The sequence below is a fragment of the Tursiops truncatus genome, chromosome 13 (genome assembly GCF_011762595.2).
Source record: "Tursiops truncatus isolate mTurTru1 chromosome 13, mTurTru1.mat.Y, whole genome shotgun sequence".
Taxonomy (NCBI): domain Eukaryota; kingdom Metazoa; phylum Chordata; class Mammalia; order Artiodactyla; family Delphinidae; genus Tursiops; species Tursiops truncatus.
The window spans coordinates 20,947,655-20,970,920 of record NC_047046.1 but is presented as its reverse complement, the minus strand read 5'-3'; the positions used below and the strand labels follow the sequence as shown (position 1 = coordinate 20,970,920).

The following is a 23,266-nucleotide window of genomic DNA, read 5'->3' as shown; positions in this document are numbered from 1 at the left end:
TTGTAGTATTTTCAACTGACCTCTGTTCACTGTTACTGTTACAACTCATTTCTTTTTTAAAATCTGGATGGTAGCTCTTCAAAAGTAGTTTTTTAATTTCTATCTGTAGATTGTGTGTATGTATGTGTGTAATGACCAAAGAACTTTTGTAAAGCAGATAGGATTAAAAAGGTTTACTCCTTTCATGTTTTCCATTCTATCAGAAAGAGGATATTAAGGGAAAGAGTATTTACACACCAAAACCTCCTATAAAACCTAGATTTTAGGGCTGTTCCCTATGGCATGATATAACTGAGTCCCATATGGAGTCGTAAAGCCCTCGCTCACCTCACTTGGCATTGCAGGGCTGACATGAGTGTAGTCCCTGAGGTTTGCCTGTGTACCCATGGCTCTCCACGAACAAGGCTTTGGAGTGGCTGGCCTCCTAACTGAGGCATCCGCCACAGACCCAGCCGTGGCAGAGCTCAAGGGGATGCCACAGCATCCGTGGTTCTGATCGGTGTTCGCAGTCATGGGGGTTGCTCTCCAGCAGGCATTAGAGGCCAGTGTCTTCATCTAGGGGTGTTGTGAAAACTGGTATGGGTCGGCTTTATTTCTTGAGTGTGATTATACGTATATCAAAGTACTGAATATATAATATATCAAAGTACTGAAACTGTTGAAAAGTTTTGGAAGATTTCTTAGAGATAGCTATCCAGCAACCAGTCATGGTGGACTGTTAGTCAGGACTTTTATTACTTTTTATTATGTAATTGTTTTGCTACAAGGTAAAAGCTTAAAGCAAAGAGAACCAAACTGAGAACTTAATATCGTTTAGAAACATTTTCCTGCGTTTATGCAAAGCACAGTAAGCCCCGTCAGTTTCTGTCATGTGTTTAGTAGCTGCAGAGGGCTGTTCTGGCAAGGTTAAAGAATTTTCTCTGGTTTTCTTCTCTGCTTCTGACTTTGTTTTGCTTTGCAGGACTACAAAGCTGATGAAGACCCAGCGTTATTCCAGTCAGTCAAAACCAAGAGAGGCCCTTTGGGACCCAACTGGAAGGTACTGGATGCTGACCTTTCTGACAGGCAGAGTCTTGGCAACAGAACACTTGACAGGTCCTGAGTCTGGAAGAGCTGGTGACGTTTAAGTGAAAAACAGAAATGGCACAAAAATAGTTTTATTTGTGATAAGGACTCACAGCCAGTTGCAGTTGGCCAGCAAGTCTGTGCTGCATTAACAAACAGAACAGAGCCAGGCTGTCACTTTCAGCATAATGCTATTCTGATAACTCTTAAAAGAGACAAGTGATTTAGTCTTTGGGGATTGTAATGTTCTCTTTTGAGACTTGAAGCAGTACAAAAATCCATGTTAAGTGAAGGTTGATAGTTTAAATTTAGTCTTGGTAAAAACTGAACAAGTTCCCCTTCCCCGGTCTCATGTTCCTGGCCTTTTAATAGTTACATTTCGGAAAGCAGGGCACCAGAGAACAATTTTGATGGCAAGTAGTTGTTTTCTAATAAAAAGCACATCCTTACTTTATTCATGGAAGTAAGAAAAGCAATGTTAGGGTAATAATTTAAATTGCTATAGAAATATAATGGATTTTAAAGACATCCGCTAAACTAAATGACAGCCCCTTAGAGAAGGCTTAATGTGTTGATGGCAAGTTATTACAGCTAATTTGACAGGAGAAGAGGAGCATAAAAACCTAAACATGCCCAGAGCAGATTTTCCACCAACAGCGTTTTACTTGGTAACCAATCTGTTTATGCTGAAGCCAGTCACAGGTCATCGATAAATGATGTCTAGGATTACTGTTACAGTAGTCCCCTATCTGCAAGCAACAACTAAATACTGTTAGTCGTTGCTTGCAGATAGGGGATTACTGTAACAGCCCCACAAGAAGAACCCAGTGAGTGGTTCTCCATGGGTGTTGGACTATTTTGGACAGTCTTGCACATCAATTAAAATGAAGAATGAGTCTGACTTTCTTCTATAAGAAATGATTCATAATTATTTTCACATTTGTTCTCTGGATAGAGTTTGGTTCAAGATTCTCAGTTTAATGGCCATGACTAGAGACTTTTAATACCCAGAAAGTGATATATGTCACTTAAAAAAAAAAATTAAGGAACAAGTTCAGTATGCATGTTCTAAATTTACTCTCATGGATTTAAAAAAAAAAATTCCCCACCCCTTTTCAAGATTTCTCACTGTGAACTTTAGAACTCACCCTGAGTCAGAGGAGAAGCCTTTCTCTGAGATTTAACACTGGCCTTAAAAGAGAGTGCTGTGCTAGAGCAGACAGGTGTCTGCTTCTAAGGTTGCCGTATCTTCTCAAAGGTCTTCTGGCCCCAATAAGTACCAGCTCTGTAGCTGATGATAGTTTTCAGGGAATAGAGGGCCATGAAATTGAGAGTTGGAGGTGGATTAAATTGAATTTTTTTCAAATTGTCAATTTTTCAGGTATAAACTTGAAAAGGTGATGCTATATTATGTGGTGGGCTATTGTGTCTGGGTGCACATCTTTCCTGTAGGACCTCCTAACCAGTTTTATAACAGGCAGCAAGGGTAGTTTGACACTATGACTTTTACCTGATTTCCAACCTTTAGGAACTTGGAATATGAGTTTTACTGCTTTTTTATTTATGATTTTTACCTTTTTAACTAACATTGCTTTGTCTTTTATTATCCATTAATGGTTACTTAAAATTCTAGAATAGGTTTCGTTTTTAGAAATTGTGAAATTTTGCATTTTTTCAGGTTGTAGTATAGCAAATTATTGCCCCCATTTTGTGTGTGTGTGTGTGTGTGTGGTGAGGGGGTTAAACAATAGCTTATTTCTCAGGGAGAGCGCTGGCTGGTAGTGATACCATTCTACCTATTTGCCTGTCGGTTGTTGACTTGAGCCAAAAGATGGTAGGTGCAGCTACTCTCATAAGTTGGGTTACTGTTTAACTGAATTTCAGTGAGTTACTGTGATCTCAGAAATAACTCAGGGAGTCAAGAGTAAGTCAGAGGAGAAGTCTTTCTCTGAGATTTAACACTGGCCTTAAAAGCATCACTTACTGCTGAGATAGAAACTAAAGAGTAAGAAGGATTGACTAGCTGATGATACAACATACAGAAAAACAGGAACCTGTGGACTGACTTGCTCTTGTCAGCATCTCCTGCAGCTGTTCAGCAGGCCCTATTTGCCTGGCACCAAAGGGAGCACCAGGGAAGGATAATAGTTGAAGGTTTCTATACTTCTGAAATATGAGAATAGGGAAGAAATACATGGTACTTAAGGCAAAAAGGAAGAAGAAACCCTGTTCTGGTCCCACTCACCCAGGATCGTATAGAAGAATGCTCCAGTCCAAGTGCTGCCTGGTGGTTCCTCTGCCGCTCCAGAGGCCCTCCATACCCCTCAGCGGAGACTCACCTTACCAGCACACATTCCAAAGGGTAGTCACAGCTAAGTGCACACCCGTGATCGCTTTGAAACTTTCCCTTACTTATCCCACAGTGATATTTTCCTTCTGAATCATTGCAGTATTTAATGCTTGTCTGCACCAGACTGGATGAGGGAAAAGAAGCTTTTTTTTGGTGCCAGGCATTAGACAAGGTTGTATTCAATCTTCACAACCTTCCTGTGGGGTAAATACAGCTGCTTCACTTTATAGATTAGAAACTTGGCCAGAGAAATAGGGATAATAGTTACAGGAGAAGCGTCTGCCATTTCTGTAGCACCTGATTCAGTGCTAGTCACAGAGATGTGTAAGGCATGGAGACATAGCAGATTCTGGCTCTTAATCCAGAGATCCGGGCTCACCAGTCTGCACTGTTTTGCCCTCCTGCATCATGGCAGTTGTGTGGCTCTCTTATTCATGGTATTTTCCAGAATTTGATTCTTCTCTTAATACCTGTCATACGTTTCCAGTGGTCAGGGAATCTGTTAGGTGACAGTGGCACTAAGGGAGATCCATTAAAAACCCATCGTGAATCTATCACAAGTTGTGACTTAAATAACTTAACCCTAACTCTGAACCTCGGTTTCCACACCTCTAAAATGGGAATGATATTAGTAACTGCCTCAGAAGGTTTGTGTGAGGACTAAATAATGAATGTTATAATCCCAGCAGAGAGGAAGTGCACAATAAATGGTAGCTTTTATCATTGTTGTCATGCTTTTGTCTTTGGAAATAAAAATCCTCTATCATCTCCTGGGGTTAATGAGGTCAGTGAATATGCTACCCTATTTACGACACAGTTATTCCTTTTCTTTGTCTAGTGTCCAGGGTTCCCTTGGTTCTGGTGTCTGGGGATTGCCGAACACGTCCTGGTTCACCTGTCCTTACCCCTCGTGGTTATGAGTGCTTCATGAGCGCTTGACTCGGGTCAGCCATAAAGCAGAGGCCACACAGTTTAGAGAGCCTTTGCTAGCAGGGGATCACGGGATTGCCAGGGAATAGATTTTCGTATTACCTGTATGTGTTAGGAGTACAGACTTTTTTTTTAGTTTATGGTATGATACATTATTTTTTTAAAACTACAAACCCAGAGGTGCAGACCTTAGTTGTATACGTATTCATTTTCCCTCTAAAAAAAGAATTTTTTAAATCTGAGCATGTGAATTACATTTTGTTATTTAGGGTTCAACACTTGATTAAGTGACTCTGCATAGTAATAGGAGAGTGATTTATGACCTATAAAGATTTTTGCTTCAAGGCAAAATTGTGCATTTCTCATGGATGTAAACGTCTTCTGTGTAGCACCACACATGCACGTGTGTGTGTGTGTGTGTGTGTGTGTGTGTGCACGCACGTGTCCATGTTTTGGTTCATTTTATGTTTCAGGGGTTGTGATGTTGGTATGACTACCGGTACCAATGGTTTACCCATTTGCATGTGGATTCCTTTAGCTCTCCAGTTTGCCTTCTCTGATGAGGTGAGGAGTTGTCATTTTAACCAACTGAAACAACACTTTTGAAGATTATGGCAAGGTCTCATTTTTTTCTTCATTTAATCCAGATGCCTCATGAAGACTTCAGCCTCTATGTCTACATATATATGATAGTTAATAATTGGGCCTATAAAGGTCTTTGTAAGAGGCTTTGCCGAAGCATCTGCAGAGCCCTTACAGTGCTTGACATGTGTCTGAACGTTGGGGTATTAGGGGATCAGGTCGAGTAAAGAAGTTGATGCAGAAATTGTGGTGGCTTTTGTATTATCTTTTTATATGTCTTTATATAAATATTCTCTTTCTAATCATAAAGACACGTGCAGTTTGTCTTCTGTGTCAGTTAATTCAATTTTATGTAAAGGCTCTGGCAGTTGGAGCTTGGCCTTGCAGAGCAGTTTGTTGTACAGTTCACCTGCGCGGTCACGCTTTAGATTCCTTTTGGACTTATGGCGAAGGCCGTTCTGGATTCTCCAGGCCAGTGGAGGGCAGCCATCTCTGGGTTATGGGGATGCTGATTTGTTTCCTGCTGTGCTGCCAAGACTCCTTTCTCTTCTCCCCCCACACCTGTGAAAAGAAGGCAGTTTTGGTTGTCTGTGGCCTAAAGTAGAGATGCCACAAGGTTCTGTTGGCTGGGGATGGGAAGAATGGAAGTAGGGGATGAGGGAGAATTTGAAACCCCTCAGTGGAAATCTCTCTGAGGTAGAGACCGGCAGGAAGGCAGCCCAGATCATCCATCCTCGTCCTCTAGAGGCTAAGGAGCACTGTCTCTTACTGAGCCGCCCGAGGAGGAGGAGGGCTGAGGGCGCTCTCCTGTGTCTTCATCTAGACCTGGCTCTGAGTCCAGGAGAGATGTGAAGGCATTTTAAACGTGCTCCCTCCCTGTAATCTCACGTTTGAAACCCCATAGTGGGTGGTATAAAGAGGCTTAATAATTAGTTTCTAGTTGACCACACTGTGGCTTATGTATACTAAAGCAGACCTTAGAACATGGCTCATTGTTTTTGAGTACTTGGTTTGGCAACTAGGTTTTTAATTCAGTATAAAAAATAGGCATTTTGCCCTTAGTGTGTATCAATTATGCAACTCCTAAGAGGACACCAAAAAAGCCGTTCTGTGTCTTCCAGAAGCTAAGTGCCCCAGGAGCGGTACATGATTAGTTCTAGCTTTATCTCGGGTACCGAATGCCTCTGTTCTCAGGCAGAGCCGAAGGACTAGGCGTGGACGGATGGGATGTCTCACTCAGGTTCAAGGAGTGATTTGACAGGATGGGCCTCTTGCGGAGTGTCTTCCTGACAGTCAGGGCCATAAAGTTTTCATGAGTTTCACTTGAAGCGTGAATTTGTGATTTCAGTTGTATTTGGTGTCACTCCTGGAGTAATTGGACACAAGCATGAAGCACATGCTCAGTAAAGTTCTGATTAGTAAAATGGGTGCGAGCTACAAAAATACTAAGTTTGGAGGCATGGAAAATGTGACTGATCATTCTCTCACAGGCAGTAAGCTTTACTGTCTATTTTTGTGAAATTAGTTTAACCTACGATTAGTTTAATCTTTTGAACTTTATCCCACGTTTACTTCTTCCATTTAACAGTTAGCACTTGCCCAACCAGTTAGGAATCTCCTGCCCTGAACCCTTCCGAGTCCTTTGTTGATGACCTGCTCATGGAACTTGGTGTGTCCTGCGCCAGGGTGGCGGTTCACGGGTTCATACTCCCTTCCTTCCCCCACCTCCTCGTCCCCCCGTCACTCTCTGAACTCTCAGCCGTAGGCTCTGTGTCCGGCTCACTTGGTATGTGCAGTGCTGAGCACGGGGTTTGCTCATAGTAGATACTTACAGATACTTAGTAAGTATTTGCTGAATTCAAGTTAACTATCTTAAACCAAGTAAAAATCAGTGTTGGACTTGCCATGTACTTACAGAGAATATAATGTCCAGTGTTGGTCTGTCCAAATGGCTACCAAAATCTAAACCAAATTGAGGGAATGGCTGTGAATTGTAGCATCAGGCTTTGCTTGAAATTTCGGTACACATACTCCACATACATTCTGTAATCGTGTGTTGATATTTACTGATGGGGGCGCTGGCAACAGCCACAGCAGTGCATTTATTTTTAACTTTCTTAGTGAACTCTGGGTTGGAAACTTAACATTACGAAATCAGCAGCTGAAATTGAGCGTTCAGATTGCCTAAAATTGAAAAATTGAAATATGAAGGGAGCATGAGCCTTATAAAAACTGCTGTGTCCTTGCAAAATATTAACGCTGGTTAGATGTAACTTATACCTATTCTGTCTTTATCCCAACACATTTTAAATAGGAAAAAGTGTATGTGCAGTTGACATGTATGATGAAGCTGTGAGAGGACTACATTTTTAGGAAATGAGTTTGCAGAATGCCTTTGGGTGGTTTTTTCCCCCCTCTTTTGCATTTGTGTGTATTTGTTTGTCACAGATACGAGGAAGTAGTTCTTGTGGAGAGCATGGGCTGATTGCTCACCGTTCCAATTAAACACCCTGCGTTTTGTTTAGTTACGTTGTGTGGCTTCAGTATACATTACTCTCCCTTAGGCCTCATCCACATACCTCAGAGTAACCTAATATGTGTCGTTAAATTAAAAACATGATTTGAGCTTAGGGGTTTCATTTATAGTTAGAAAAGTGAAATGTAAGGAATTCAGTGAATACACAAACTATTTAAATACAATTTTGGAAACATTTCACAGCGAGCTAGTATTACAGATGAAATTTAAAATCGTGTAGAGATGGGTGATCATTTTGGGTTCTTATGTTAGCCCATGACTTTATTTTTTATAGAACTTCTGATTCTTATCTTTTGGAGACCAACCATTCTTTACCTTTTATTTTCGATTGTTTTTTTAAATTTTCATGCTATAATCTGTATAAAACTTGTATTTTCATTAGCAGAATAATTTTATTTACTGCTACACTAGGTTAGGAAGTGTTAGGTTTGGGCTGGATTGGAATTAGGTGTGAATGATCTGAATTCAGATTTTGCCTTTATTTGCTTTGGGGTTATTTTTTCAAATGATGGAGGAGGAAAGAATCAGAAAACATTTGTATTGTTTAAGGCCAAAGAGGAAACTTTGCTTTGCGCCAGCAGCAAGCTCCCTGAAGGCTGAAACTCCTTTGGGTTCTCTGGATTCTAAAACACTGCTCTGAATGTGGGGTCGCAAATACTTGTCCCATTGAGATTTTTCACATTTTTTTAAAGGTTACACATTTTTTCACAAGAATACTTCTGATAACTCTGAAGCTGATAATACTTTACATGTATACCTTGTTTTTGCTTTAGAAGTTTAAGATGAGGAAAAATTAAATGTGGGCTGAGCTAAAGTTACGTATTAAAGATCTTAATTCAGCTTTTAGCTTGATTTTATTTAGCTTTGATTTATGAAACATCAAAAAGAAAAGAAGCAGGAAAATATTTAGATTGTTTATAGTCAAAGATGAATGAAGATTTAAAATAGTACCCAGATAATTTAGGGCGAAGTAAATCTTTGTCCTAAAATACTCAGCTGAAGGCAAAAACTTTTTTAGAGTCTGTTTTTCAAGCGTGTTAATTTTTTTTTTCTGATTATAAAATAATACATATTTATGAAGTTTTGAAAATAAAAGTCAGTTGTAGTCTCAGCATTTAATTACCGCTATTTGTTATATTTCTTAATTCACATAGTTTATTTTGCTGTAGATGTTTATATTATACATAGATACCTATTTATATTGGTATTATGATTTTTTTTTCTTCACATTCTTTGAAAAGATGGTTTTTAATGGCTGTATGCATAGTAGCCGATTGCTTGGAAGAACTATGAGGTATTTCACCAACTCTCTCTTTCAGTGGGTGTTTAGTAAGTCCAAGGTTTCGCTGTTCTGAAAAAATCTAGTGTTATTTTCTTACCTGATGAATTGGGATGCATTTCTGAAAGTGGAATTATCAAGTTAAAGGGTATATGGTATATATAGGATACGAGCAGCTTTAAAACTTTTTAACTACGTAGTGTCAGACCCCACCCCAGAAAGATTATGCCAAAAGGATTCTTTTACCTTTTATTTACCACATGTAGTCAAGTTTACTATTTTCTGTGTCATCATTAAAGAGACTTTTATTTATTTGTTTGTCTGTTTATTTATTTATTTATGGCTGTGTCGGGTCTTCGTTGATGTGCCCGGGCTTTCTCCAGTTGTGGCGAGTGGGGGCTACTCTTTGTTGCGGTGCGTGGGCTTCTCAATGCAGTGGCTTTTCCTGTTGCGGAGCATGGGCTCTAGGCGCACAGGCTCAGTAGTTGTGGCTCGTGGGCCCTAGAGCGCAGGCCTAGTAGTTGTGGCGCATGGGCTCAGTTGCTCTGCGGCATGTGGGATCCTCCTGGACCAGGGATCGAACCGGCGTCTCCTGCTTTGGCAGGCTGACTCTCAACCACTGCACCACCAGGGAAGTCCCAAAAGAGACTTTTAAAGCTATTTTCTTAATTTAATCACTAGTTTTAAGACCACAGCACAGATTAAGAGGTGAATTGCATAAGTCATTTTTAGAATTGGGGTGAGACCTTAAATATCACATACATATTAATAATGATAGCTGATGAAAATATATAGCTTCTATGTTCTCATCTTTCTCCCGGGGATCTTTGAGATTGTGTTTCTGTAAGTCACCTTCTGTACCTCACACTAGAGTATTGATACTGTGGAGAATTAGGCCAAGAAATAAAGGCAGCAGGCTGTTTGTTCACTGGTTTATTTTTTTAATTGGTTTACATATTCTTCGCTGCAGTTTTTTTTTTAATAATTGTAAATTGGATGGAAAAGAAAAATCAAATTGAGACAATGTACATTTTAGATCCATGGAAGATAGCTCAGAGAACTGGTTCTTGTTGTCCCATCACTTACAGTTTTTAAACTAAATGCTATAGACCAGTGTTACTTTGTAAATTACCAGTAGTACTTTAATTAGTTTGAGCAGCCTGCCAAAGTCACTAGAAAGAATGTGAGAAACAAACTTGGGTAATTATTGAAGTCACGCGTGTGTGCTTTGTTCTTGGAGCCCCAGTTTGGTATAGGCATGTGTGTATTAAATTTAGCTTACTCTTTAATTAGAGCCATGCTTCATCCTGCTGTTTTTATAAAATGGTGGGGAAATTCTGAAGAGTTGGTGTTTTAGAAACACCCAGGGTTTTCATTTAGCACAAGGTGTCCAATGATTTGGAGTTTGAGAACGAAGCTCTCAGTAGCCCGTAATTAATAGGACCTTGGAATGTTCCATCTGGAAGGTATCTTAGGACTAATCAGTAGTGCATCAGAGGTTCTCAGTCAAGAGGAAATTTCAGCCTGAGTAGGTGGGCAGGAGGATATTTTGTTAAGCCTAAGCATATTACAGAATAAAATGCAAAATTATAGGAAGTTGTAAGACAAGCCATTGAATGTCAGGGACATGAGCTTACCCACTGCAGCCCTGGGCCAACCCCAACCCTCACACCCAACTCCTTCACCCCTGCTTTTAGTGGCACGTCAGTGGAAGATGAAAAGCTCTAGTGGAGCCCAGCCTTTGCTTTTACTGACAGAGAAGTTAAGGCCTGGGGAGGTAAAGGATCCTGCCCACGTTACATGGGAAGTTACTTTGCATAATGGGAACTGCAACCCAAGTCCCCTTACTCCGAGTCTAGCACTACCGTTTGGCAGGTGTACCTCACAGTTTTAAGTGCCTTATTCTACATACACCCAAATTGTATTTCATGTGAAATTTTCATGTCAGTGACACTTATTGGATTAGAGAGTACCTCCACTCTGGCTCACTGCTTATTGAAAAAATGATCTGTAAAAGGCCAACCTTGTCATTATTTCAACAAGGCTGGGTACTGAGAAGCTCGCTACATCCTGGGGAAGGCTGTGGACTGCTCTTAGAGACACCAGAGCCCAGCTTAAGAGCTGGGTCTGCAGGTCAGGGACGGGATGGGGAGTTACAAATATGTGATTTTAGTCTGGGGCCACAGTGTCCACAACAGAGGTGTGTCCCTTCTGATAGGGATTGTTTGTACAAGGATAGTGGTTTCATCATTATTTTCATAGTCACTCTCCTCTCTACCAGCCACATGTGTGTCCTCTAATACCACCTAGCACAAATGGGATTGTAAATGGTGCCCACTTAATACTTGCTGAATTAAACTTGTTCATAAAGTATGGGTATGTGTGTGTGCACGCATGTGCACACGTACACATCCATGCTGAATTTTCACATTGGTACTCTGTTTAATGGGAAGGAAACTGGAAAACTAGAGCTGAGCTAGCCAAGTCCTTCTGTTGACATAGAACTCACCTACAGAAGGACTGTCTGCTGTATGTAATGTTTGTATTTAAATGCTTGTGATGTTGCCTCATTGATTTAATCCATGTACCAGGTCATTATTCAGAAGATGAAATGTTATTACAGAAGACATTTTCTGAGAAAAGTTGATCAGTCATGCAGGACTCTACAGGCTTTGAGTCCTATTAATAATACCAAAATAGAATTTTTTCATATATTGTATCATAGAATTCACTTGACACTGGAACATTATTGAGAGTTTCGGGGGGAAATGTGGTCTGGTTGCTATGATTGTGTAAATGAAGAATAATCTTGAGGTTTTAGAATAAGACCTAGAAGTTCATCATTTTAAAATTTTATGTACGTGTGGCTGAATGGAAGTAATATTTGTTCACACACAACGAACTTACTGAAAGTGGGGGGTGTGTATGAGTGCAAGCTGACAAGAAGTGATAGTGGCACACAGTGTGACTGACGCCAGCTCTGCAATTTGAGTGCTGTGTGAAGCTAAGAACAGTGGTGAAAAAGGGAAGAACGCTTGAAAAAAGGCTGCTTAATCTTTTCACTCTAATTTAGTTTTTATAAAAAGGGTCCCCATAACTTTCTACTCTTTTGAGAAACTTTATTTTAAAATTGTTTTGCAAATTCAAGGTGGTAGGTACAACTCTGTGAAAGAATAAGGGAGGGAGAACTAATCTGTTTTAAGCTCCGAGTCCCACCAACTAAGCACGGAGCATACTCTGCCTTATTTAGTCTTTATAACAGTCCTGAGACATAGCTTTCTTCTTGGAATTACACCAGAACTGGGGCTGAGAGTTTACTGGATGGCCCTTCCCCTAGACCATACCTGCAGTCCGCCTCTGCCACCTGGGATTCTTTGAACCATACCTGCCTTCCATGCTAGACTGGGAGCTCCAGAGACAGGTTGGTGGCTGCCTTTGCTCTGGGCCCGTCCCAGGCTCTCTCCTTGGTCAGCTCGGGAGCGGATCAGTCTCCCACATATACCACCTTGGGAGAACAGTGGTGCTAAGTGGGTCCATGGTGAAGACACTGATGTGTGCGGTGAGTTCCTGGTTCACCCCTCCCCCACCACTCACCCCTCTCCCCCAAGTAAACATGCTAGTATATTGTGCTTACTAGGACAGTAGCCTGCACTAAGTTTCACAGAAATCATCAGCAATACTATAGCTTGCAATCCCCCCCCCACCCAGTTTTTATAATGAAAATTTTCAGAAGCAGCCATAAAAACCGAAAGAACAGAACAGTAAACACCTCCATCTAGACTGGACAGTTGTTAGCACTTTGCCGTATTTGTTTTTTCCCTCCTCTTCTCCCTTTTCTGCCTCCTCTCTCTCCTTCTCTCTACCTGTTTATTTACTTATTTATTTATTTATGCTGAACCTAAAAATCCAGAGTAAGTTTTTATACTCTGGGCCTAGGGTGACATGTTTTAAGGATCCAAATTCTAATTGCTTTTTCATGTTTTCTTATGAAAGTAAATTGCGAACATTTTATTTTGTTTTTTTCTGTCCACATAGTCCCCCCTCTCTCTCCCTTGCTCTTTTTTTTTTAATATTTTTCCTTTTTTACCCTAACTCTTGATTTGATTCCCTACTACATTTAAACTATGAGTTGTAATGATTTATGGAAGTTAAAGTCCGGATGTATGGGATTTGCCTTCAAATACTTGATAATTATAGATCACTTTTGCTGCTACATCCCTTTAAATGTCCCCGCTTTCGGTTGAAAAATACCTCAGTTAATAAACAGTGCCCCAGACCTCCCTGGTGGTGCAGTGGTTAAGAATCTGCCTGCCAATGCAGGGGACACGGGTTCGAGCCCTGGTCCGGGAAGATCCCACATGCTGCAGAGCAACTAAGCCTGTGCACCACAACTACTGAGCCTGCGCGCCTGCGCTCTAGAGCCCGCGAGCCACAACTACTGAAGCCCACGCACCTAGAGCCCGTGCTCTGCAACAAGAGAAGCCACCGCAATGAGAAGCCTGTGCACCGCAATGAAGAGTAGCCCCTGCTCGCTGCAACTAGAGAAGGCCCGCAGCAATGATGACCCAACACAGCCAAAAATAAAAATAAATAAATTTTTTAAAAAACACAAAAAACAGTGCCCCTCCACTTGCCAGTGTTTGAAGACAAGAAGACGACTAATCTTCCTCATGGTTTTTTTATTGAGGCTCAATAAAATGGATGAGACCTCACCACATCCACGGTGGGAGTGCGATAATGGTGTTATGAGAACCTTTACGTATTAAAGGCTCACTATTGATATGACGTGAATTGAATTTGGTGTTTAATCTGAAATATGAATAGTGTAATTTGAGGCGGAGCACTGTGCCTATTAAATTGTAGAGCCAGGAAGTAACTTGGTCTGTGGAAGGAGGGTTTGCAGCAGGGGAATACTGCTGCTTTTGCTAAAATGATTTCAAATTTCCAAATACCTGAATTAAACACATATGAGATTGTAATTTTCTTCATGTACGTCTGTGATGTTGTTACACAACAGTCAATTTTAAGTCACGATTGCCCATTTTCAATTTTCCTCATGCAGAAGGAGCTGGCAAGCAACCCTGACTGTCCTCAGATGTGTGCCTATAAGCTGGTGACCATCAAATTCAAGTGGTGGGGACTGCAAAGCAAAGTAGAAAACTTCATTCAGAAGGTAAAGTCTGTTCAGAGGATGGTGACTTAAATTTAGGTTAAGAGTTGAAGTAGCTATTAATGGTATAGTTTCTCTTTTGCCACTTTTTCCTTCTCGTTTAGATGAAATTATTGCCCCTCTGTGTAATTCCTCTCTGCCCTCCTTTTTCTGCCTACAAACAGCAAAAACAGATGCCAGCAGAGGTTTTAAGGGGCTTTCTTTGGAGAAAAGCATAGCGGTTTTTGGTGCAAAGTGCTTTTCTGATGGTTTGCCCAGCTCTTCTGTAGAGCGCCCTCTCCACGTCCAGCATGTCTCCAAGGGTACCCAGGGTCCTGGCACTGGCTGGAGGGAGAGGCCATGCCTTGATGTTGAGGCTCCTCTGTCCCAGCTCGGCTGATAGCCCCTGCACACAGGTCTCTCCTGACACACACTTTCTGTGCCCTGTGCAATTTCCACCTTCTGGTGGGATGTCTTCTTCAGAGATCCTCACTGAGAATAGTTACGCTGAACCTAGGGTGACATAATCTGAGGATCCAGATTCTAATTACCTCTTTTTTATGTCTTCTTTATTCAGCTGAAAGTAACACAAGTATTTTGATGTAGAAAGAGGGGAGAATTGCAGTTGCATAGAAACACATGGTTGTAAACGTGTGAGGAACATGGAAAGTTTCTTTGGTATTTAATTTTCCTATAGGGTGAACAGTTCATTCCATTATCATTATATAGAGGCCCCTGTTATATCTCTGAACTTCCCACAACTAGTTGCATCTGAGTTTCACTGTAACTTTTCTACTTTTAAACTGTAACTGCTCTAACATTTTTTTTAAAAAAGGATGTTACACATATAGCTGATTCACTTTGTTATACAGCAGAAACTAACACAACATTGTAAAGCAATTATACTCCAATAAATAAGTTTAAAAAAAAAAAGGATCTTAAAGTGCTGGAAACTTTCATTATTCTTGGGCCTGCTTGCTGTTGGCCACAGTAGGCACTCTGTAAATACTGGCTTCTTTTCTTCCTCTTGGATCACAATAATAGATTAACAATCCAGTTCTGATAAATAGAAGGTACACATGTAATTGATAAAGTCCATCCTGTTCATGGAAAAAAAAATTTAAGTCGATTGTCCAAACGTACTAAAGTATTCACTGTTTATTGCACTTTTCTCGCTTCTTGGGAAAGTGTAGTAAAACTTAAATAATCCAGCAATTAAAGCCACTAATTATATATGTTAAAGCCACTAAATATATATATATATGTGTGTGTGTGTGTGTGTATATATGTACCTAATAACAATAGAGCAGAAAAATTAATGGAGAGTATATAAGAATTCTTAATTTAATAAAACATTTTATTCTAAAGAACCCAGAACTCTCTTCTTTAAGTACATGTTGTATTCTACATCACAATATTTCTTTGAATTGCAGAGAAGTTAAGAATGACAGTGTATGATTTTATAGCAGAAGAAATCAAGTTGACCTTTAGTCACTGACATTAGAAAAAGGTAAAACTAAGTCGGGTCTAGCAGGAGTTCGTGTTGGATCAGAATGCCCACCACATTTGTTTTCAGTTTCTGGTAAATCATTCTGCTTTTGCAAGGAGGATTGTTTCACATTTCAAAGGGAGATTTTTCTTTTTCTTTTGTTTTACAAAATGTTAATAGGACGGAATTAAGATTTTCACTAATTGAAATAGTGGTCTTTTCAAACCAAGAATATGTAGATTTCATGGGTTAATTGGGGCACATAAAGTTAATATGTTATGTTAGAGTTTTGCCGTCTTATAATCATTTTCTTCTTTGTTTTAAAAGCAAGAAAAAAGGATATTTACAAACTTTCATCGCCAGCTTTTTTGTTGGATTGACAAGTGGATTGATCTGACAATGGAAGATATTAGGAGAATGGAAGATGAAACTCAGAAAGAACTAGAAACAGTAAGACTTCCCATTCTGGGGAAATTCTCTACTTTCCCCTTTCTAAAACTGTGTGCTTAATAAGTATAGACTTAAAATTAGGAAAAGTGTTATTGAAAGCCATTTCTTAATCTCTATATCCTCAAAACCCAGTTTCTTAGACACTAATATCCTTTTATTCTGATTTCTCCTTTGTTGAGCATCTTTCGTGAAAGTAAATTAGAACTTTGTTGATCCAGAATTCGTTACGTGTAAAATGTTCAGTGGTCTTGTATTCTTTTTCATGCATTGGTTGTCCATGCTGGTGCCTGGTTCGCAGTCCTTTTAGGCATTCACTTTATCAGGCCAAGTTGCCTTTGTCATTTTGTTATCGCAGTAAGTTATTAATGCTAGCACTGTAAGTCCTAGTTCGCTATTCTGTAGATAAGATAAGGCTAGTAGTATTGTCATTGATCGCAGAAGTGCCTCCTCCCATCCCACAACTAGCAGTGTCTCCTTATTTCTTACAAGCTTTAGGCAGAAATTCAGGTGATCCTTGGGCTGGAGGTCTGCATGCCGTTTCTCAAAGTTAAGCCCACCCCAGCTCCTCCCGCACCAGAGAGCTGGCCCTGCAGCTCAAGAGCACCCCCTTTCTCCCAGAGTGGTTTCTTCCCCGACTTACTCTTGCATGCGTCTGGTTTTGCTTTTGCTCTGGGCTGCGCTTCTTTTCTGTTGGAAGTAAGGCCCCACGGGGGAAGTAAACCCGAGGAATGTCCAGGGTAGGCTGTGGTTTCCATGCAGGCATCCAGAGTCCTGCCAGCAGTCCCAGTTTGGGAAGCCCCGTGGGCGGGCGGGAGTGTTTGACGAACGCCTGTGTGTGAGGCAGGAACTCCATTTAATCACAGGAGAATGGCAACAAATCAGGTTCTTTGGCACAGAAGGAAATCTATTTGTCTGGCACATAGCATTGTAAAGAATCTGTGTTTAAAATTGCTTACTTTTGGTGATTACAGCAGATCTGCTTCTAATTAGCTTTATACAAACCTTCTGAGAGGACCAGGACATATTTTCTTTATAAGGCAATAAAATGTTTTAACCTTATCTTATACATAAAGTAAACTTTAAGCAGCCTCCAGCTTATGAATGGATTTTGTTCCAAACGTTTTTAAGTTCAGTTTTTGAGATTTGGAACATGTTTTCCCATAGTGACATTATAAATTGGGGTTTGGTTTGCAGGCCAGACAATAGAGGCCTCTCTGACCTCAATTTCTCATACTAAAAGTATGGCTCTGAGTTCTAGATCTTGGGAGTAAGGTGATAGGATGGCAAGCATGGAAGACCATCCCTTACACCCTTATTTTTAGGCTGGCCCCAGGCAAAATATTTAAACGGACAAGAGTAAGTCGTGGGTACTTGCTACCTTCCTTCCAATGCCTCTCTCCCACTTTTGTCTTCCCTTTCTCAAGAGTCAGGTTCCCTTCTCTGAGCAGCACCCCTCACCACCACCCAGTCTTAGTCTCTTTCCTCCTGCCTTGCCTGGTTTTGCTCCTTCCAGGTGCTCCAGGCTCCAGTAATAGCTGCCACCTCTGCCTCCAACCCCTCCAAGCAGCCGGTGTCAGCTGAACATCAAGAAGAAAGCAGCAGGATTACACACTCATTCCCACTAAGCTTATGGTACAGCCTTGGCATCTCCAAAAAACGATTTGCCAACACCAAGAAGAAACAGAAAATGGACTTAATTTATTGATTCGAACTCTCAGGAAGGAGGTTTTCATTTGGTTTTGATTTCTATGCTGAAGGCCCGTCCATAGCATGAGGAAGAGTGGTGATGGCTGAAGGGGTAACGAATGGAGCCCTCCCTGGTTTGGGCTCTGGACCCCTCGGACGGAACTTGGCCGAGGCCTTGTCTTCCCCCAGGGGAGTGCTTACTTCCCTCACAAGTTTTTAGTCTCAAGGTGCCTGAACACAGCGCCAACGGGAGAGCCCTGACAGGAGGTGGTGACTGTGGCTGCCACCTGTGGCAGAGGGCCTGCAGGCTCAGCTGCTTCTCCATGCACCTCTGTTACTTGTGAGTTGGGAATCACACTCGAAAAGAAGGTGTAAGAAGTGTTACACACTTCTTACAAGAAGCCCAGTTTATTAGAAAGCATCATTATTGTATCCACATGGCTTAAACTGACAAATTCCCTCATGAAGTTGGTAGAAATCTGTCATTGGTTCAGGGCTGGGAATCCATGGCAGTATCTTTGTTAAATATTTCAAAAATACTTCACGTCAGATTGCAGGGTTAAATGCTGATCATCTTAATGTTAAAGCCCATTTATTTTGTTCTAGGTCACTGGGGAGTGCTTTATTCCACAGCCCATTGCTGCTGCTCTGAGTCCTAACAGTTGGTTTGTGAGCATCTCAGTCTGGGCAGCATCATGCCCACAGGCCAAAATGCCTACCCAGAAAACACCTGCCTCCTGAAGAGGCATAACATTTTCAAGTCCTCTTCACCATGGAGGAATTTCCCCTTTTCTTGAGGTCCTGTTTCCCTGACACCTGATGATAGAATGTGATGTGTTATAATTCTCTTCTTAACTCACAAATATCTGAAGAATTGGATTTCTTTCAAATGGGTTTTGGCCCTGGAGAGAAGGCGTAGCACCTCAAGAGGTTAGGCATGAGAGGAATGCCCCTGCCTGTAATCCTGAAGAGGAAATACTGGGTTTAGGCCCAGCAACTGAAGGAGTACTTAGGGCAACGTTATGCCTGTTCTCAACTGGACCTTCAGGAGGGATCGGGAGAGGGGGGAAGGGTTGAGCTTCAGAAATGTGTTTATTACATGTGTTCCTTTTCTGTCCATTCTTTTCTGATTTTCTCATTGAATTGTCTCTAGGCCGTTGTTGTGAATGCCTGTCTTTTCTGATGCCTGTCCTTGTGTCCATTGTTTCTCATACATTGTTCCTGTGTTCGCTTGTTCTTCCTTTTGTCCTCCCTCTTTTTAATAAACTTCCTGTAAAGAACTCCTTTGAGGGACACTGGTCTCAGAAGCCAGAGGTGGCGACACCTCATGGCTTCCTGTCTGGTCAAGGGACTATGAAAAGGTGAACCAGACCATCGGGGCATTTTCTCACACTGTATTAGTGAACAGTTCATTTACCCTGGCTATCTTTGATAATTTCACATCATCAGTCTGCAGGCTTTTGTTTCCTAGATTAGAGAATAGATACATTTTTTGTGCTGTGGTAAGAAAAGCCTTTTGCAAGATTTACTTTAGATCAAGGTAACTACAGAAGGGCCTCGGAACTTTTTTTTTTTTTTTTGCGGTACGCAGGCCTCTCAATGTTGTGGCCTCTCCCGTTGCGGAGCACAGGCTCCGGACGCGCAGGCACAGGCCTAGCCGCTCCGCGGCATGTGGGATCTTCCCGGACCGGGGCACAAACCCGTGTCCCCTGCATCGGCAGGTGGACTCTCAATCACTGCGCCACCAGGGAAGCCCTGGAACTTCATTTTTAATGTGGATGTGCTTGTAAATAGGCAGCGGTCACTTCACAATCTCTTCTAGATCTTTTTTCTCCCCTTGCTTACTAACCCAATTTAGAGTCTGTGATTTCAGCAGCTCATGATTTTATTTTACGTTTAGATGCGTAAGAAGGGTTCCATCCGAGGCACGTCGGCTGCTGATGTCTAGATGAGTCCCCTGTAGGGTCAGAGACAATATCAAACTGTGTAAGTGAAGACCTGGGTAAAAAGAATGTTTAAAAACCAATACCTTTTTGGTAATGGGTAGTTAACTTGCTGAGTGGAGACAACATATTAAGTATGGTTTAATTTTTAGAATGTAAGAGGTATATATTTCAGACATCGACAGTGAACACCTGAGTTATTCTGTAAGAATTTTATCTGTGGAAGAGGTTGAATTTAGTAATCTAAGTTAGTTCTTAGTGTTATGGGTTAGAATCCAGCTGCCAAGTACGCTTACTCATCATGCAGCACTGTCCTAGAAACCAGCTGAGTTTTCATCCATAGCCAGTTAATCGACCTATTTCTCACTAGGACCATTTGTGGTTAGTAAGGAAATATGTAAAAGCATTTAAAGTCAAAGATCCTTCATCCCATGCCATAAGGGCCAATCTCAATCATTCATTTTAGCTGACAATTTTTGAATATCAGGAAGGCTTCCTTCATGTTGACTGTTCAGTCTTTATATTTAGCTTTAATATGTGTAAATGCACTGTTTTTTGTTTACAGTGTAAAATATTTCTATGGTCTTATTTCTTTCACACAGATTTACATGCCTAGATAAGAGATTTTCCTAGAGGGGAAAAAGAGAGCCTCAAAATCTACCCCACATATTGAAAGCAGGATGAAAAACAAAAATCGGCAGTACACTGTCGTCATTTGTTAATATGGAGCTATGATGTTTATTGAGACAAATGACAAGACAGAACACACTTCTTACCCCACTGTTTCTTGGCTGCCCCCTGACGTGTGCTACCTGCTCTTTAATTATTGAACACCGGAGAAACGAAATGTTCAGTCCTGAAGAAAAATACCAAATAAGAATGGATGAACTCTGCCAGGATTCCTCCAAAGCCCTTTTCTTAAAATTTAGTGTTCATTTACAATTTTTTAAAAAATTTATTATTACTTTCACTAAGGTCTTCTGAGTTTCTATGATTTATTTCTGCTTCTAATTTATTTTCCCTCTGATGAAACAAAATATTATGCCCTTAGTAAGACCAGAATCAAGAGATTAAACGTTAAAAATGCAGTAGTTGGGGTGCATTGTCTGCCAGAAGTTTTGTTACACTGAGGATTTTTTTCCAAGAGAATGTTTGTGACAAGCTGCGGTCTAACATTTTTTGTGTCTCTCTGTATTTTAACACATTGCACTGTCTCGCTTTCCTTACAGTTACGTAATCAAGGTCAAGTAAGGGGAACAAGTGCAGCCAGTGATGAGTGAAGAAGAATCTGACCATGTCTCGCAGTGTTGACGTTTCCCAGACGTGTGCTTGTGGTTATGTGCCCACAGGCACAGGTCCCAACCACGTGTGTATATATGTGTGTCTATCTGTAGCTGTATATAAAACGCATGTAGAGCTGCAGATCAAAATACACACACTAGTGTATATATGTACATACATACTGAAGGGATTAGTACAATTTCTCCAAAGTACTGTACCTATCTTCAGCAAGAATGCAAAAGAAAATATTTTCAATATATATACCTGGAACAGATTTTAATAATTATCAGAGTAATACCATTAATGGACAAATTGACTGCAGTGTAATACTAGCTGGTATGTTTCATAAATGGCAAGTTGTGGACCAATATATGTAGCCTTTTATTACTTTTCTGTTCTTTTAAATCAGTCTCTTATAAATCTTAATTTTAGTGCCATAATCAACAGACTCCCACAGAAAAATTTATTAGAAATCTTTTGGTATTCCAAGGAATTTGGAATGTAACTCTGAATGTATTTATAATCATTTATTTCTGGATTTTCATTATCATACAGCCAAACTGGATAATATCTATTAGTAAGTAGTGGAGTTACAGACCAATTTTTACTTGTTTGCCCCAAGGAAAAGATCCTTTTAAAAAAATTCCATTTTTTATTGGATTTTTGTATGTTGAATTTCAAGTATTTTTCTACATCAAGTCTAGCAAAAATGGAAATGACAGTCTGTGATTTATAACAAACACTATACAATTTTCAGGCTTCTGTTAGGCAAAGAAAGAAATTGATAAAGAAATTAATAGGATTGTAGGCTGTTTAGAAAAATTGGACGTACAGCACTTCCATGGAGTCTTGTTTCTGAAATGACTGCTTTCTGAAATTACAGCTTGGAAACTATGCAAAGGATCTAGATTCCTCACAGCTTACACGGTAGAATATAGATAGTGATGACATTTTGCTCTTTTCATGTTGAAATATACTTTAAGGGGGAGATGCTGCCTTTGAGATAAGAAGAGGTTCAGAGGCAGCATGAGGCTTGTCTGCACATGGTTAGGAGGCCCTGCCCGGGGCCAGCGCAGTTCCACCCGTTGGGATGTGCTCTCAAGTAGGATGTCATTAGAACATATCCTGAAAAGGCATCATGAAAATGACGGTTAGAAGCTGCTGCCTCTTTTTTCTTTCTTTTTTCCTTTTTTTTTTTAAAGAAAGGAACAATAGCTAGGTAAGATTTTTATTATCTTTCTCTGTCCAAATCCAGTTTTTCTCCTGTCAGTCCTGGGAGCTTGAATAGAGTGGTATCGTTGAAGCCTTCAAGTCACAAACCATCTTCTTTAACCTCCCGTCCCTCCTACAGCACACAAGCCCCTACGTGGTCATATCACATTAGTAATCTGATTTGCTGACAGTCCTGCCCTCCCTGCTCCTTGTTTTCCCACGACCTGTGTCCCCACTGAAGTGATCACAGTGACTTAGACAAGGATGTTTAGGATCACTCCTGCGCTGTGATACCCTTTATCCTCAGCTGCAGACCCCACGTCGCACATGTCCTCTGTGTACTCAGGATCAAGACTGATGTTTACTCTCTGGGCACCGTTGTAGGATAGGTTTTGTCAACGCATAATCATTGTCTGCAAAGTGATGCCAGGAAGATTATTGCTAATTTTGTGAAATAAAGAGTCTAGCCTTCTCCTTTTAATGAACTTAACTCTCGCTGGCGTCTGTAGCATCATTGGGAGCTTAGACGCACACGGAAATGAGAGCCCAGCGCATGGATTTTAATGTTTTTCTAACAACTGTGGAGATTTGAGGGAATGTGTGGTGAATGTAAAATATCTAGTTTACTTGGCAGTCTCTTGTGTAAATTACAGTAAAACAAAGTAAATGAAATTTAAACAAAAAATAAATTTGATCACAAAATGCCACTTGTGTGCCTGAGTGGTTGTTTCCCTGATGCCACGTCTGGTTTAGAACGCTGTGGATGACTTCTCTGCTGTTTTTTCAAGAATTCTCTAATTTGCAGCACTACCACTCTGGGAAAAAAATTTTTTTTAATTTGTCCTTAAAATCTGAGCAGTAAAGAAGGATTATATATTAGTCTCAGGGGTTTTTAAAAACTTTTCTTAAAGGGGAAAAATAAGGAAAATCCACAGTATTTTTTAAAGTACTCAGTAAGCATTTTGCTGTTAGATTCTGCTCATTTCAAGATCGTGGCTTTTTGGTTTGGGGCCATGTTTTACATCTCCTCTTTTAGGACTTGGTCACTTCCAATCTTCCAGTTTTGGACACGTAACAACTATTTTCTTGTGGTGCCAACTTACATTCTAGAGCGGTTCAACCTTCAGAGAGGTGGCCAGGTATCTGGATGGATTTAATAAAATGTTTTATTTCCAGGGTGTTCTTGTGTTTGCTTTCTGAGGTGATTTTCTTAGTGTTTTATTTCAGAGAGTGTTTGCATTCACGTGGACCGTCATTCGTGCGTTCAGCAGTGTGAGCTGAGCTCTTCCACGCCCAGTACTCGGGTCCCCTGGA

The 23,266-nt window shown here is 40.7% G+C and overlaps 1 protein-coding gene across 2 annotated transcripts in view; it reads left to right on the top strand.

Annotated features, from left to right (window-relative positions):
• The window catches only part of PITPNB (phosphatidylinositol transfer protein beta), a 61,971-nt gene extending 39,312 nt beyond the window's left edge, over positions 1 to 22,659 (top strand). The window contains exons 8-12 of one of the 2 annotated variants that reach the window (XM_019950371.2): positions 962 to 1,039; positions 13,805 to 13,915; positions 15,708 to 15,830; positions 19,417 to 19,502; positions 20,689 to 22,659. In XM_019950371.2, the coding sequence (XP_019805930.1) occupies positions 962 to 1,039; positions 13,805 to 13,915; positions 15,708 to 15,830; positions 19,417 to 19,464 (360 nt within the window). In that variant the 3' untranslated portion in view covers positions 19,465 to 19,502; positions 20,689 to 22,659. The remainder of the gene's footprint in view (positions 1 to 961; positions 1,040 to 13,804; positions 13,916 to 15,707; positions 15,831 to 19,416; positions 19,503 to 20,688) is intronic. The other variant, XM_019950370.3, reaches the window with a different exon arrangement.
• Positions 22,660 to 23,266: the final 607 nt, after the last annotated feature.